General features: G+C 33.8%; 1 protein-coding gene across 1 annotated transcript; it reads right to left on the bottom strand.

Moving 5' to 3' along the window:
• Window positions 1-8,537: 8,537 nt before the first annotated feature.
• On the bottom strand, window positions 8,538-9,491 carry LOC141509327 (olfactory receptor 7D4-like). The gene has a single exon (XM_074218787.1). It carries the CDS (start codon window positions 9,489-9,491, stop codon window positions 8,538-8,540), a length of 954 nt encoding a protein of 317 aa, XP_074074888.1.
• Between the last annotated feature and the right edge of the window lie 5,445 nt (window positions 9,492-14,936).

Genomic DNA, 14,936 nt, shown 5'->3' with positions numbered 1-14,936 from the left:
AGGTCCTTTAAAATTATATTAATATTGTAGCCTGCAGGTGGTGCAGTGAATAGAGCAACAGCCCTGGAATCAGGAGGACCTGAGTTCCAATATATATACTCAGACCTAGCTATATGACCTAGGGCAAGTCATTTAATTCACTGCCTTGCAACCCCCCAAAAATTGCATCAATATTTTGTTAATGACAGCATTAATCCTAAAATCAACTAATGAAATTTGCTGAATTGATTCTCTTATTTATTTATTTGAAAGTTTTGTGGTGGAGCGCTTAGTTGGCATAGTGGATAAGAGAAATTAATAAATTCAAAACCAAGAAAACTATAGATATAATAATTAAAACCAGGAGTTGGTTTTATGAAAAAACAATAAAATTTATTAACCTCTGGTTAATTTCATTTAAAAATGAAAACAAGTAAACCAAATTCCTAGTATCATAAATGAAAAAAGTGAACTCACCAGCAATGAGGAGGAAATAAAAGTAACAGTTCTGAAAAATTTTGCACAATCCTATGACAATAAGTGAAATGGATGAATATTTACTAAAATATAAGTTACCCAGTTTAACTGGAGAGGGAATCAAATACATAAATAACTTTATTGCAGAAAAATAAATTGAACAAATCATTAGTGAACTCCCTAAGAAAAAATCTCCAGGGTCAGATGGATTCAGAAACGAATTTTATCAAACATTTAAGGAACATTTGTTTCTAACTCTAAATAAACTCTTTGGAAAAATAGGTGATGATGGAAATCTGCCTAACTCTTTCTATGACGACAATATGGTGCTGATACCTAAATCAGGAAGAGTTAAAACAAAGAAAGAAAATTACAGACCTATCTCCCTGATGAATATAGATGCAAAAATATTACATAGGGGTGGATAGATGGCACAGTGGATAGAGAAACAACCCTGGGGTCAGGAATTTAGTTCAAAACCTGTCTCAGAAACTTAATAATTGTGTAGCTGTGTGACCTTGAGCCATTTCCTAAAATAAATAAAAAAATTAAAAAAATCTTAAATAAAATCTTAGCAAAATGATTACAAGTTATCAGTAGGATGATACATTATGACCAAGTAGGATTTATCCCAGACATGCAGGGTTGGTTTAATATTGGGAAAAATGTTAATTTAACTAATAATATCTACAAGAAATCCATTAGAAGTCATAGTATTATATCAATAGATGCAGAAAAAAAACTTTTGACAAAATATAATAACCATTCTTACTGAAAACAGTAAAAAGCCTAAGAATAAATGGATTTTTCATTATAACAATAAGCAATATCTACTTAAAACAATCCACAAGCATTATATACAATGATGCTAGGCTAGATGCATTGGAAATGAGATCAGGAGTGAAACAAAGATGCCCATTATCACCACTACTATTCAATATTATATTAGAAATGTTAACTTCAGCAATGAGAAGAAAAAAATACCTAAAGGAATTAGAATTTGGAAGGAAGAGGCAAAATTCTCATTCTTTGTAGATGACATGATGGGATACTTAGATAATCCTCCCTCAAAATAATCTAAAAAAACTAAAAATAATTAACAACTTTAGTAAAGTCACAGGATTTAAAATCAACACTCATAAATACTCAACACACAAACAGACACAAATATACATATATGGTGCAGCAGAAAGCAGAAAGAGCTAGAAAGAGAAATCCCATTCAAAGTGATTTGCAGACAATATGAAATACCTGTGAGTCTACCTCCCTAGGCAGACTCAGAAACTTTTTGAAAACAATTACAAAATACTTCACACTCAAGTACAATCAGATTTAAATAACTGGGTAAACATCAATGGCTCATGGATAGGTAGAGCCAATATAATAAAAATGACAAGTCTACCAAAACTAAACTACCTGTATAGTGCCCTACAAATCAAAATTCCAAATAATTACTTTAATGAATTAGAAAAAAATTGTAAGTAACTTTATATAGAGAAATAAAAAGTCAAGAATTTCTCAGGATTCAATGGAAAAAAAAAACAAAAGAAAGTGACTCAGCCTTGCCAGATCTAAAATTATGTTATAAAGCATCAGTCTTCAAAACTGTATGGTATTGGATAAGAAATAGCGGGGTGGATCAGTGAGATAGACTAGGTCAAAAGCAGGAAATGATTATAGTAATCAGCTGTTTGATAAACCCAAAGAGTTCAGTTATTTGGATAAAAACTCTCCCTTTGACAAAATTGGAAGTTAGTATTGAAGAAACTTGGACTGGGGCAACACCTTCCACCCTATATCAAGATAAGATCAAAATGGATACAATATTTGGACATAAAAACAATATTATAAGCAAACTAGAAGAACAAGCAACAGGTCTATGGAAAGGGCAGCAGTTATGACTAAGGAAAAGATGGAGAACATCATTAAAAACAAAGAAGATAATTTTGATTACATTAAATTAAAAAGCTTATGCACATTCAAAACCACTGTAACCAAGATGAAAAGAAATGTAGTAAATTAGGAAACAATTTTTACAACTAGTATTTTTTTTTTATGTTTTTTTTGCAACGCAAATGGGGTTGAATGGCTTGCCCAAGGCCACACAGCTAGGTAATTAAGTGTCTGAGACTGGATTTGAACCCAGGTACTCCTGACTCCAAGGCCGGTGCTTTATCCACTACTCCACCTAGCCACCCCACAACTAGTATTTCTGACAAAGAACTCATTTCTAAAATATTCAGAGAACTGAGTCAAATTTTAAGAAAATCAAATCATTCCCCAACTGAGAAATGGTCAAAGGATATGCAAAGGCAAATTACATCTGAGGAAATCAATGCAATTCATATTCATATGAAAAATTGCTTCAAATCATTACTTATTGGAGAAATGCAAATTAAAGCATTTCTGCGGTACCACCTCACACCTCTCAGACTGTCCAATATGATCAGAAAGGAGAATGATCAATATTGTAAGGGATGTGAGAATTCTGGGAAACTAATGCATTGTTGGGGGAGTTGTGAACTTTTCCAAAATTTCTGGAGAGTACTTTAGAATTATACTCAATGTGCAACAAAAATGTACATACCCTTTGATCCAGCAATACCATACCCCTACTGGTTATATACCCTGAAGAGATTATGAAAAAGTTTAAAAACATTACTTGTACAAAAATATTCATATCAACTCTATTTGTGGTGGCAAAGAAATGGAAATTAACTGAATGTCCTTCATTTTGGGAATGGCTTAACAAAATGTGAAATATATATATATATATATATATATATATATATATATATATATACATATATATGTATATTTATATGTATATATCATGGAACATGATTAGAACCCAATAGAGGTTGGAATTCAGAGAAGCATGGGAGGATTTGCATGAACTGATGCTGAGGGAAATGAGCAGAAAAAGACAAACATTGTACAACCTGACATCAACATGGGGGTGATGATCAAACTTGATGGACTTGCTCATTTCATCAGTACAAAATTCAGGGAAAATTTTGGGCCTTCTACAAAGGTGAATACCATCTATATCCACAGGAAAAAAATTGTGCAGTTTGAACAAAGACAAAAGACTTTACCTTCAATTTAGGAAAAAAATCTTCTCTAACGTTTTGTTTTCTTTTTTGTCAGGCAATGTGGGGAGTGGTTAAGTGACTTTTCCAAAGTCTTATGTCTAAGTAATTAACAAGTGTCTGGACCTGCACTTGAACTCAGCTCCTCCTGACTCCATGGCCTGTGAAATATCTAACATGCCTCCTTGATTGCCCCTCATATTTCTTCAAATATATTAAGACAGCTAGCACCATATTATATGTATTTTCTCTCCTATTGGTTAAGAAATTCTAGTTCCTTCACTATCATGGATACTCTGCATTGCATCCTCTCTAAATTATGTCCTCTCTACATTGGGGTACACAGAACTAAACATAAAATTTCACAAATTTATCTATGGCACTAGGATAATGAGCTTCCTCTTATTGGAACTTTTATCTCTTAATATAGTTAGTTTCCTTTAGGTTGTTTTGTCTCTCATACCCTACTGACTAAAAATGATTTTCCATTTCTAAAGAATAGTAGTACTGTCTAAGGGAGAAGCTATACTGGATTGGGGCTTGTGTTTGTTTTTATTTCCTTCTTTAATTACACAAAATTACTTAGTGAATGGGATAAATCTTCTTGTATTTTTCAAACCTCTGTTGTTCAGACTACCCTCTGATAGCCTTGTGATGACTGAGAGAAAGTTACCTATTTCATTACATTTCCATCTTTTCACCTGAAAGAACATGCATAGTATTGCTTGAAATTTGATTCTTGGTTGTAATATAAGTTCTTTTATGCTCCAGAATATCATATTCCAGGTCCTTCAAAATATTTTTAATTAAGTTATTTTCATTCATTATGGACATGTACATCATTAAATTACAAAATTTCGTTCTACCCTCCCCTCAGTGACAAGCAGTCACCTTGAAATTGTAAATATATAGTTTCGATTTTTTTTTTGTGTGTGTGTGTGTGTGTGTGTGTTTTGTTCATGTTCTTCTGCTTGTGGATACCATTGTCCATAGCCAACCTAATATGGTTGTCCTTGTTCCCTGAACTGCGGAGAGGAGGAGGTGCATCCATCAAGATTGCTCATCTCTCAGTTTTGTTGTTATTGTACATTGTTTTCTTGGTTCTGCTCCCATCACTTAGCATCAGATCCCATAAGTCATTTCATGCTTTCCTAGAGTGCTACCATTTCTGGTTTCTTATTGAACAATTATATTTATATACATAACTTGTTTAGTCATTCCCCAATTGATGGGCACAGGTCATTCATTCTTTTAATGATAGTGCTTCCAAATCCTGGGTAATCTTGCCTATTTGTTCTTTGAAATGCTTCTTTCTAACAGCCTGAAGGATTTTCTCCTTCATCTGATAGTTCTGAGATATGGCTATAATATTCCATAGCATTTTGATTTGGGGATCCATTTCAGAAACTAATTAGGGAATCTTTTCGATGACTATTTTACTCTTTGCTTCTAGCATTTCAGAGCAGAAATCCTTGAAAAATGTTCTTTTTTGATCCTGGAATTCAGACAGCTCAATATTTCTTAAATTTTCTCTCCTGGATCTATTTTTCAGCTCAGATATTTTCCCTCCAAGGAGGTATTTTCATGTTCATTAGTCTCCTCTGTACCAGTCTATTAAAGGAATTATTTTCTTACCTTAGCTTTTAGATATCCTTGTCTATGAGATAAATTATATTTTATATTTAACCAATAGCATTTTCAAAGTATTTATTTTATTACTTTCAATTTTTAGATTTCCTTTTGCTTGATGCTGAATTTTTCTTTTACTTCTTTTTCAATTGTGTCTGCTAGATATTAAAAATCATGTGTAAGCTTTCCAGATGATCTTCTTACCCTGAAGGCCATGTAATACTCTCCAGTGAAGAATGACATACAATACTTATTTCTGCCCTCTTTTTCTAAGATGAGGCTCTACCTGTTCTTATTGCCAAGTTGATGTCTATAGTTCTCTCTGACTTTTCTTATTCCTTATTATTTTCCTTTCTATGCACTATTCCAAGCTGCTTGTTTTGAAGGAAATATTCACTGCCAGACTTTCCATATTAAGAACTATATAGGCTTGCTCATAGTGTTGGGATATCCAGCTCAATCATGCCAAATGAACAGGGGTCTGAGGTCCCTCTGTTGGAGCCTTCCCAACTGGCCTGCTTTGCTATTGTCCTGCTGAGGCAGGACACCTGGGCCCCACAATGCAGATGCCTCCTACAGATCTCTCTGGTTCATTCCCCTCCCCATCAAGTACCTCCAGTCCTTCCACTAAAGAGTTGCATGGCTGAACGCACACCTTTTCCATTTGAGATAGACCTGGTGGGAAAATGTTCCTATCTGTTCTTTTGTGAGTTCTGTCATTCCACAATTTATGTATATTTGATAAAGAAATTTTTAGGTTTTTCTCTATCATAGCTCCCCCCTTTACTCTACCAGGCATCTTGATTCTGGAACATTGATGTTTTAACAGAATTTAATTTTACATGCAAAAATATTCCAACACTATTTTACAATTCCTGTTTCTTTTTATTCTGGTCATCATTTATAGAAGCATATTTTAGTAATGGATTTTATCCTACCAATTATCGTGGCAACACTGGAGATCAAATCTGTCTTTTTGAATTAGTATCTCCCATTCAGCTTGCAGGTCACCCATAGTTTTTCAGTATTGAACTGACATCTGAAGAAATTATTGTTATTCTTTCTTGAGTAAATCTGAGATATTCTAAGTGTTTTAATTGTTATTGTTCCAACGTGGTGCCAATTTTCTTGCTGATAGACATTTCAACACAGATATATAGTCGCACCCTCCCCGTAATTTTAGATTTTACTATATATAGACTGAGGGAGATATTAATATACTTGAAAAGACAATAAAGCAAATACTTTTGTACTCAGTCTAATGAAGACACTTCTCACAAATAAAGCAGTCATTCAAATGGTGAAAATGGACAATTTGGGGGCCGCAATTCATCTATATCAAGCAAAACACAAATGCTCAATTAATTTCACAGGCATTTCATAGCTAAAGAGCATTAGTCATTATTTGACTCATATTCAAAAATGGAACATTAATTAAATAACTACCTACATTGTCCCAGATACTGATTTAAGTGCACTGAATACTTAAACTAGTATGAGATGGCTTTTCTGCTCTACAACTTTGAATTCCATGGGGCCAGAGTAAATTCAAGATGTATTGAACACAGATAAGTAACTATTCTGCAGTTAATTGTGTGGGATGGGCGATGAGAGCAATAACTGAAGAAATTAAGAATTCTGGAAATTAAATTAACTCAGTAATAAAAGGGTCTTAGAACTGACAATACAAAAAGAAGTTTGGGCTTCCCTCTTAGGAAAAAGACTTCTGAGGACTCTGAAAGTATCAGTAGGTGGTTTTGATTGAAATGTAGAGTTTGTTGGGCAGGTTCATGAAACCAGACCAGAAATATAAGTTTGACTAAGATTATGAAGTATTTTTATAGGGCTGAGAAGATAAAATGTCATTCTATGTATAAAATGGTGTCAGTGAAGCATCTTAGAAACAGTCCTGAAATGGTCAGACATATGTATGAGGGTAATGATTACAATATGATCAGAAAAGACAATTAGACTTTAAACATATGTATCTATTTAAATGTCTCATCATCAAAATAAAATGCAAATAGTTTCTCAAAGGCTATATTATCAGAATTTCCATTCTGTCAGGCACAACAAAACTAAAATGACTTTATTTATAAAAGCAAAAGATAAAGAGGAACATCAGGAGAGATTTTGCCCAAATATGTAGAATTTTCTTTAATCATAAGTCAAAATGATGATTTATAAAACATTGAAGAATTAATACACCCAATTAATGTACCCAATGATGAAAGCATACAGTAATTTTTCTCCAATACATCTTTCCTTAATGCAGTCATAAAATATTTCACAGTTGTGGAGATATTTTCATTTAAAATATTTGACTTTATATAGAGTGAGAAAAAATGCCACTTAGAAGGACAGATCTTTCTTTTACCCGTTCAACAACCATAAAATTGAGGAATAAAGATAGTAGATCACTTGGTCAAAGGCATACAAGCTTTAAGTGCCAGATTGAGACCTAAATTCTGTTTTTTTCTCTTTATTTCAATTACTATTTTAATCTCAATTTTTTTGCATGACTAGGAAGTATTGAATCAGTCGAAATTATTTAAACACCAATCAAAGAGTGAAAAAGAGTTAACCATTAATAAAGGAAAATGAGCTTTAATAATCAACATTGATTAACCAGATTCTACAAACTGAAATGCTGCTAAATTTTGGATATCACCATTGAGGGTGTAAAAAAATGTCTGTGATATCAAGGAGCTTACAATCTACTGGGAGAAATGATAAAAAAAAACAAATGAATAACTATATATATATATATATATATATATATATATATATATATATATACATATATATATATATATACAATACTTAGAAGCATGAAAACATAATTATATATTTAGAATTTACAACATTAGTAAAAAAAATGTTAAGGTAAAGAAATAAGAGAATTTGTAAAATGCTTCCAGTACACATGAAATTTCTTTAATTAAAAGAAAAACAATTAGCTTTAGCTAAATAGAGAGAGGATACTGGATCTGAGGGATAGTCTGAGAAAATAACATTAGCTAAGAAATGGAAGTTCTTATTCATGGAAGACCAAAAATTGTAGGATTGCTGGAGATAAGAGTGTGATCCAAAGAAATGCAATAAAAGATTGGATAGATAGAAAAGGATTAGGATGTCTAGGGATTTGAATGTTAAACAGAATTTTGTATTTGATTTTGGCATCCCAATGGGATTCACTGTCATTCATTGATTAGGCATGATGACAGGATAAAGACCTACCTGTTAGGTAAGTCCCTTTAATGACTAAATAGAGGATTGATTTAAGTTGAGAGTAGATTGAGGGGTCCAACAATTTTGCTTCCTAATATTTCTCCCCGAAGTACCTGTTTGTTATTGTATTCAAAAGGAATCACCGCATAACTGAGAAATTTTTCTGCTAATGATTCTCCAAAGGCCACCTTTTATATCCTTATTTCTTAGTGTATAGATAAAAGGGATCAACATGGGAGTGATCATAGCATATATAGCTGAAACAACTGTGCTCTTCAAGGAAGAGTTGGTAAATGCAGAAGTCAAATATACCCCAAGCACTGTACGGTAAAATAAAGAAACAACACAGAGACGAGATCCACAGGTAAAAAAGGCTTTATACTTACCCTGAGCAGATGGGATTTTTATAATGGAAAAACAAATCTGAATATAATAGTAAACGATCCCCATGACAGGGTTAACACCCAGCAGTACAGAAACCAAATACATCAAGATATAATTGATGAGAGTGTCAGAACAAGAAATCTTCATAATCTCAGGAAGATCACAAAAGAAGTGCTGAATCTGCTGGTTTGTACAAAAGGAGAGAAGTGTTACCAGCAGACTGAAAAGAATGGCAACTAGAAATGCAATTGTCCACGACAGTATCACTAGCAAGCCACAGAACCAAGAGCTCATCATTACTGCATAGTGTAGAGGGTGACATATAGCCACAAAATGGTCAAAGGCCATTCCACTAAGGAGGAAATGATCCAAACCAGCAAAAAGTGTGAAGAAGAAAATTTGGGTAAGACAGTCAGCATAGGGGATGGCCTTGTTTTGTGTCCTGAAGCTCACCAACATCCTTGGGACTGTGGAGGTCACCAAACAGGTATCAACAAAGGACAAGTTGGAGATTAAGAAGTACATAGGCGTGTGGAGATGAGAGTCAGAGCTAATTGCCAACATGATGAGCAGGTTTCTAATCATTGTGATCAAATACATGCTTAAGAACAGCCCAAAGAGGGGTGCTTCCTGATTTGGTTTCTCAGAAAATAGCAGGAGGATGAATGCAGTGAATTGTGTTTGGTTTTCTGGTACCATGACACAGACCTTTCTGCTAGCAAAGGGAAATGAGAAGAACATGAGGTGAAAATACCTTTACCTTTGGGTATCATATGGAGAAATTCTAATGCTCATTTGACTGACCGGATTTCTACTTCTTGTTCCTGTCTTTCCCAAGCATTGTCTTTGTGAAATTGGAAAATCACACTTTCTACATTCCAAACCAATGCATGAATAAGGATATGGACTAATATTCTCTCAGCTTGTTTCTTTTTCTGAAAGTCCATGACATGCTATCTCAGATTTACTTTGAACATCAAAGACTACAGAGAAAAAGGATTAAAAAAAGACATACTATGAACATGGTAGTAGTGTTCCTGCAGATAATAGCAGAGAGAGAAACAAGAGTTTTCTGGTCTGACTAGAAGAATTTGGGACTTATGAACTTCAAAGGAATTCATAAAATAATATAGAAATAGAAGGGATTGTATAGGACATAATGGGCAAATCTAAATCTCACACAAAGTCTAAGCAGAAAAACATACCTTGCCAGTGTGCATCTTCAATTTTCTTGATTAGTTCCATGGAAAGGAAAAACCCTTAGCTTTCTTAGGAAACCATTTCACTCTAAGTTTGCTCTCACTATTTGTGTTTGGCTAAAATATGACTTTTGAAATTTTATCCAATGTTCTCATTCTATTTTTTGATATATTGAGAACAAATCCCTTCTGTCTACCCAATAAGTTTTCTTTACTTATGTGAACAGAGTAAGTTCATATTGCATATGTTTTCTGTTGTTTAGATCAAGTAATTCTAATGGCTTCAGCTAAATCTAAGGAATCCCTTTAACATCCTACTTCTGCCTTGCATCATTTAGAAATTATCAATGGATGTTTAAAATTGTAGTACACTAAGTTTCAGATGATTTCATACAATGATCAAAGACAATGCGATGATCATTTCCTTATTGCTACATATTCTTCCGATGTTGACTATAAGTGTATAAGTTATTTTCTGTGCCATATCCTTTCTAATTTGTTGTGAGCTTGCAGTCCACTGGAAAGCTCTTCATCATTTTCAAAAGAATATTTGTATAGTTTTTTGGAAGAAGGTGTTCTGTGAGGCTTCTGTGTTTTTCACTTTCCTTTTAATGTAACCATCTATAGCATACTTACTTCTCTGTGATAGCCCAAGGCTCCATACATGAAAGGGTACCTCTGTGAGACTGCCCCCTCATCCTCAAAAGGGTTTTATCATCCCAACGCAATAACACCTTCCAGTTCTCAATCCTATTCTCTTGTCCCATATAGCATAGATGTTATACATTCTAAAATCATTCCAGCTGATGCATATTTTAAGTTTTGTCCCTATGATGCATGAAGTTATTGAAAGTGAATTATTGACTCAGGTTAACAAAATTGTAGATGGATTATGTTTTCAGGTTAAAATGGGACTAATCAGTCTATGAAGGTGTTTATTGAGAATATGGAGTCTGGTCTAAAATTTTCAGATGGAGGTAGCAAGATTAAATAATTATAAGACTATCTGGAGGGTTCTTTATATTAACAGAAAGGTCTGCAATGATCTGAATGAAAGAGAACATTGAGAAGATGCATTCCTCTGAGAATTACATATGCACAGAACCTCAGAACTGGAAGCATGTACTAAAGTCTTCCAACATGGATAGACAGCCAGGAAGAATTTATTAAACATTACCCATGTCCTACACATTGTTCTTAGAGTGAGGAATACAAATTCTAAAAATAAGGGAGGGGACATTTCCACGTAAATACAAAGTTGACATAACCTAGAGCCTCAGATGCACAGCCAGGAAGAGATTAAAGAAGGACATACTGGAGCTCATGTGAACAATCTGGAATTACTTGAAGAAACTCACCAAGGGGAAAAGGAGAATGGTGAGGGGAGTGATGTCTGATGGTGATAAGACACCAAGTCCTTTTGCATGACTTTGAAATTTCTAAACTCAGAAAGAGTGGGTTGGTGATGAAAGACACTTTAACACATGAGAAATCCTTTTCCAACTGTTCCTTCAAGATCTCCTATGAGAAGGGACTTAACACCTCCTGATAAAACCAAGTCCACATGTGGAAAACTCTAATTGTAAGAAGTTTACTGGTTTCTTTGTGTCCTAGGAACAAATCTAAAATTGTCTTTTTTATAAGATCCTCTCAGGCTTCAGAAGATAGTGTATTTCTCTTGGTAGCCCTTCAAATATTTCAAGATAGCTACCAAAACAAAAGAAATAGCAGCAAAGGACATATCTATTATAAACAGATACATTAGAGCTCCCAAAATAGCAAACTTGGAGAGTTAAAGAGTTTGTTTCTTATTTTGCAGTGGTGGTGTGAGCAATAGCCAGAGTAGATAGGATGGAATTGACAGTCATTGGTAGAGTAGAATGCCTTAGAAAGATGATTAGGTCAAAGTAGAAGGAGGTCTGTATAGATTCATAGTCGGTTTATCCTCTAGCAAGATTCTCATCTTTTCCCCATAGGTGTCGAATATACTTTGGGGCTATTCTGCTAAACCAAACTCACACTAGTAAGTTGGCTGTATAGGGTTCAACAACTATTTTCCCTTCAGACTTCTAGGATGTAGCCATGGCTTGTTATGTAATGGTTTTCTAGCATTCATCTTCTTTTCTAATGCATATTTTTTCTAGTATTTATAGACTTCTCCAAATTTGCTCTTTTGCTTCCTCTCTTGGATTCGAGTTGATATCAATGACACACTCAGACAATTGATTTTCATAATACAAACAGTTGGTATAAAAATAATGTATGCTTCCTAAAAAATACAGAAGGCAGTGACTTATGCTGCTTACAGAGAATATCCAAGTGAAAGTAACAACAAATCTGTACTTGTTACAAAGGGATTGCGCAGCTTGGGAAAGTCTTTTTCCTGCATGTCTTTTTTTCTACTTTCATAGAATCCACATGAAATTCCTCCTAAGCCTAGTGTCATTTCTGCCTTGCTTCTTATGAAGTCCTTACACTGTAATTACTAGGAACATTTATCTTCATTCAGGAAAAAAATGGATTTTTTTTGGCATTTTCCATGTATTTTCCATGCATTTTTCTATACACTTGATCTCTGAGTTGAAGCAAAAACCATTTAATCTCTTTCATTACAACTCTGAAACTATCTGAATACAGTTATAACACCCTAAACATGGCGTGCTATTACCTTACCTCTTCCTTGAAACTCATCTACCTATTATTTGAATATTCCTCTCTTTTTCCCAAATCCAAAACACAACTGTCTCCACATTCTTGGAGCAGATAAATACAGTCATTAATTGACAGTTGTTCAGTCTCTGTCACCTGTGGTAGCACTTTAATCTACTAAATAGGTTTATATAAAAACACCTGGTTGATCTGAATCTCTGTTCAACTCAAAACTTCTGGTTCCATTTGTTTTGTTAATTTTTATTTCTATACTATGCACACCCTTAACAAAAGGTTTACAAATAAATGATGAATAGGAAGGGAAGAACAGAAAAGGGAAGATAAGTATAATAAAATGAGAAATAATTGGATTATAATTTCATATCATTTAGTTGCTGTCCTATCAGAAACATAAAGAGAAAAGGAAAACAGACCCAATGCATCAGGTAGAGATGACAAAAGCAGTAGAATTTACATTAGAATAGCAGGTAGAGAATAGTAAGAACTGGTGTCTATCAAAGAAATGATTACACATCAGGATTTTAAGAAAATCTGAGGAATGTGAATAGACATTGCAGTGATAACTCATGCTTCAGTCAAAACCTCAGCCTACAGTAAAATTAAGAGATCTGTAGACACAGGTAATATAGAAGATATCTGCAAGTTGTAGGAAAAAGGGTCTTTTAAGAACTCAGTAAAGTGAATCTGGCTGTAGGGTCATAACTCCTCTAACATTACTAGGATTCCCATTGGTGCATCTGAGAGTTCCTGCTGGTTAAAGATTGTCACAGATGTTTGGTTTATACCTGATTTAGTTAGATAAGATATGAATAGATTTATAGGTCTTGTATTATGACAAAATAAAAATTTATTACTTTTAAATAATTTTAAGAACAACAAAATTCCCACAGAAATGATCTCATTTGACTTTCAAAAGAACATGATGGAGCTTATAGGGAATTTTTAATCTCTATTTTTTGTTTCATTGCCCCCTAAAATATATATCATTAAAAACAATTCTAAATAATGGCAAAAAATGAAACTTAAATGTAACTCAGAGTATAAGTTTTAAGCTATTCTCCTTTGTTTTTCCTCCTGGATTTCAGTTTCACTCTCAATTTTCAAGTAAACTCTTTAGTGAATTAAGTTTTCTTTATCTTTCACCTGGATGTTGCTGTGATTTGAGCTTTGTTGATTTTGGGAGAGCGACTTTGTGTTTCTGAGCAACAACTGTCTCCTTCTCCTTCTCTATTCCCTTATTTCCCTCCTTCTTTGTTCCTCACTTCTTTCCCAGCACTTCCCACCTACAATCACTTACTGAACATCACCAAGGAAATAGATTTGATTCACTGTATCTAAGTATTGCAAAGGCTGACAGGAAGGTAGAAACTCTGGATCCCAGAAAGAATGGAGATTTTCAGGTCGTTGGAGGAATATCACAATCTGACTCCCTCCTGGTTTGAGATAAGCGAGATTTGGTCTTGGGAAGAAAAGGAGGATATTTAAAATTTCGATTGCCTAAGAGCTCTATTCCCCCAAACTCTTCATTAGACATTCAAAATTAATTATGTTTCTAATTCTTGCCCCCATCCCCTTTGGGGCAGGAAATTTTATAAGAAAATTTCCTTACAGTGAGAACTGTCCAAAGTTTCCTGAGAAATTGCCAAACTCTGGGGACCTTGAGCAAGAAAGGAACTTAGAGTTTTGTCAGGCCAATAGGAATTATCTATTTTTAGCAAAGAATTTTCCTCCTGTCAGGCCACATTATGCTTTTCTAGAGCTGTAATTTCATGGAAACATTTGTTTCTACTGAGCCAACGTCATTCTCTTCATAGATTAATTTTATTTTATTCTTTCTCATTTTTTAGGGGGGGTCAAGTAGAAAAAGTCTAATTAATCTTCCACAACATGATAATTTCAAAATCATAAATTCAATTTTCATCTAATCTCAATATTTCTTCTCCAGAGCTACATATCCACAAGCTTTAATTGGTCCCTATTAATTTTTCACATTATACATTGTTTTCCCCACTTCATATAAAATCAGTTTTTGATAGCTAATGTAAAACCTTATATTTATTCTTATTAAATTTCATCGAATTAGATTTGTTTTGTTGCTGTACCTTTTTAAAAATCCTTTAAAATTATATCAACATTGGAAGCAGAAAGTGGCATGGTGAATAAAACATTGACCCTCATATGAGGAGGACTTGAGTTCAAATCAATCCTGAGAACTAGGTATTTGATATTAGGCAAGTCACTTAATCCTAGTGCCTTGCCAAAACCAAAAAGTTAC

This window comes from Macrotis lagotis, chromosome 1 (assembly GCF_037893015.1).
Source record: "Macrotis lagotis isolate mMagLag1 chromosome 1, bilby.v1.9.chrom.fasta, whole genome shotgun sequence".
Lineage (NCBI taxonomy): Eukaryota > Metazoa > Chordata > Mammalia > Peramelemorphia > Peramelidae > Macrotis > Macrotis lagotis.
This window is presented reverse-complemented; position numbering and strand designations above follow the sequence as displayed.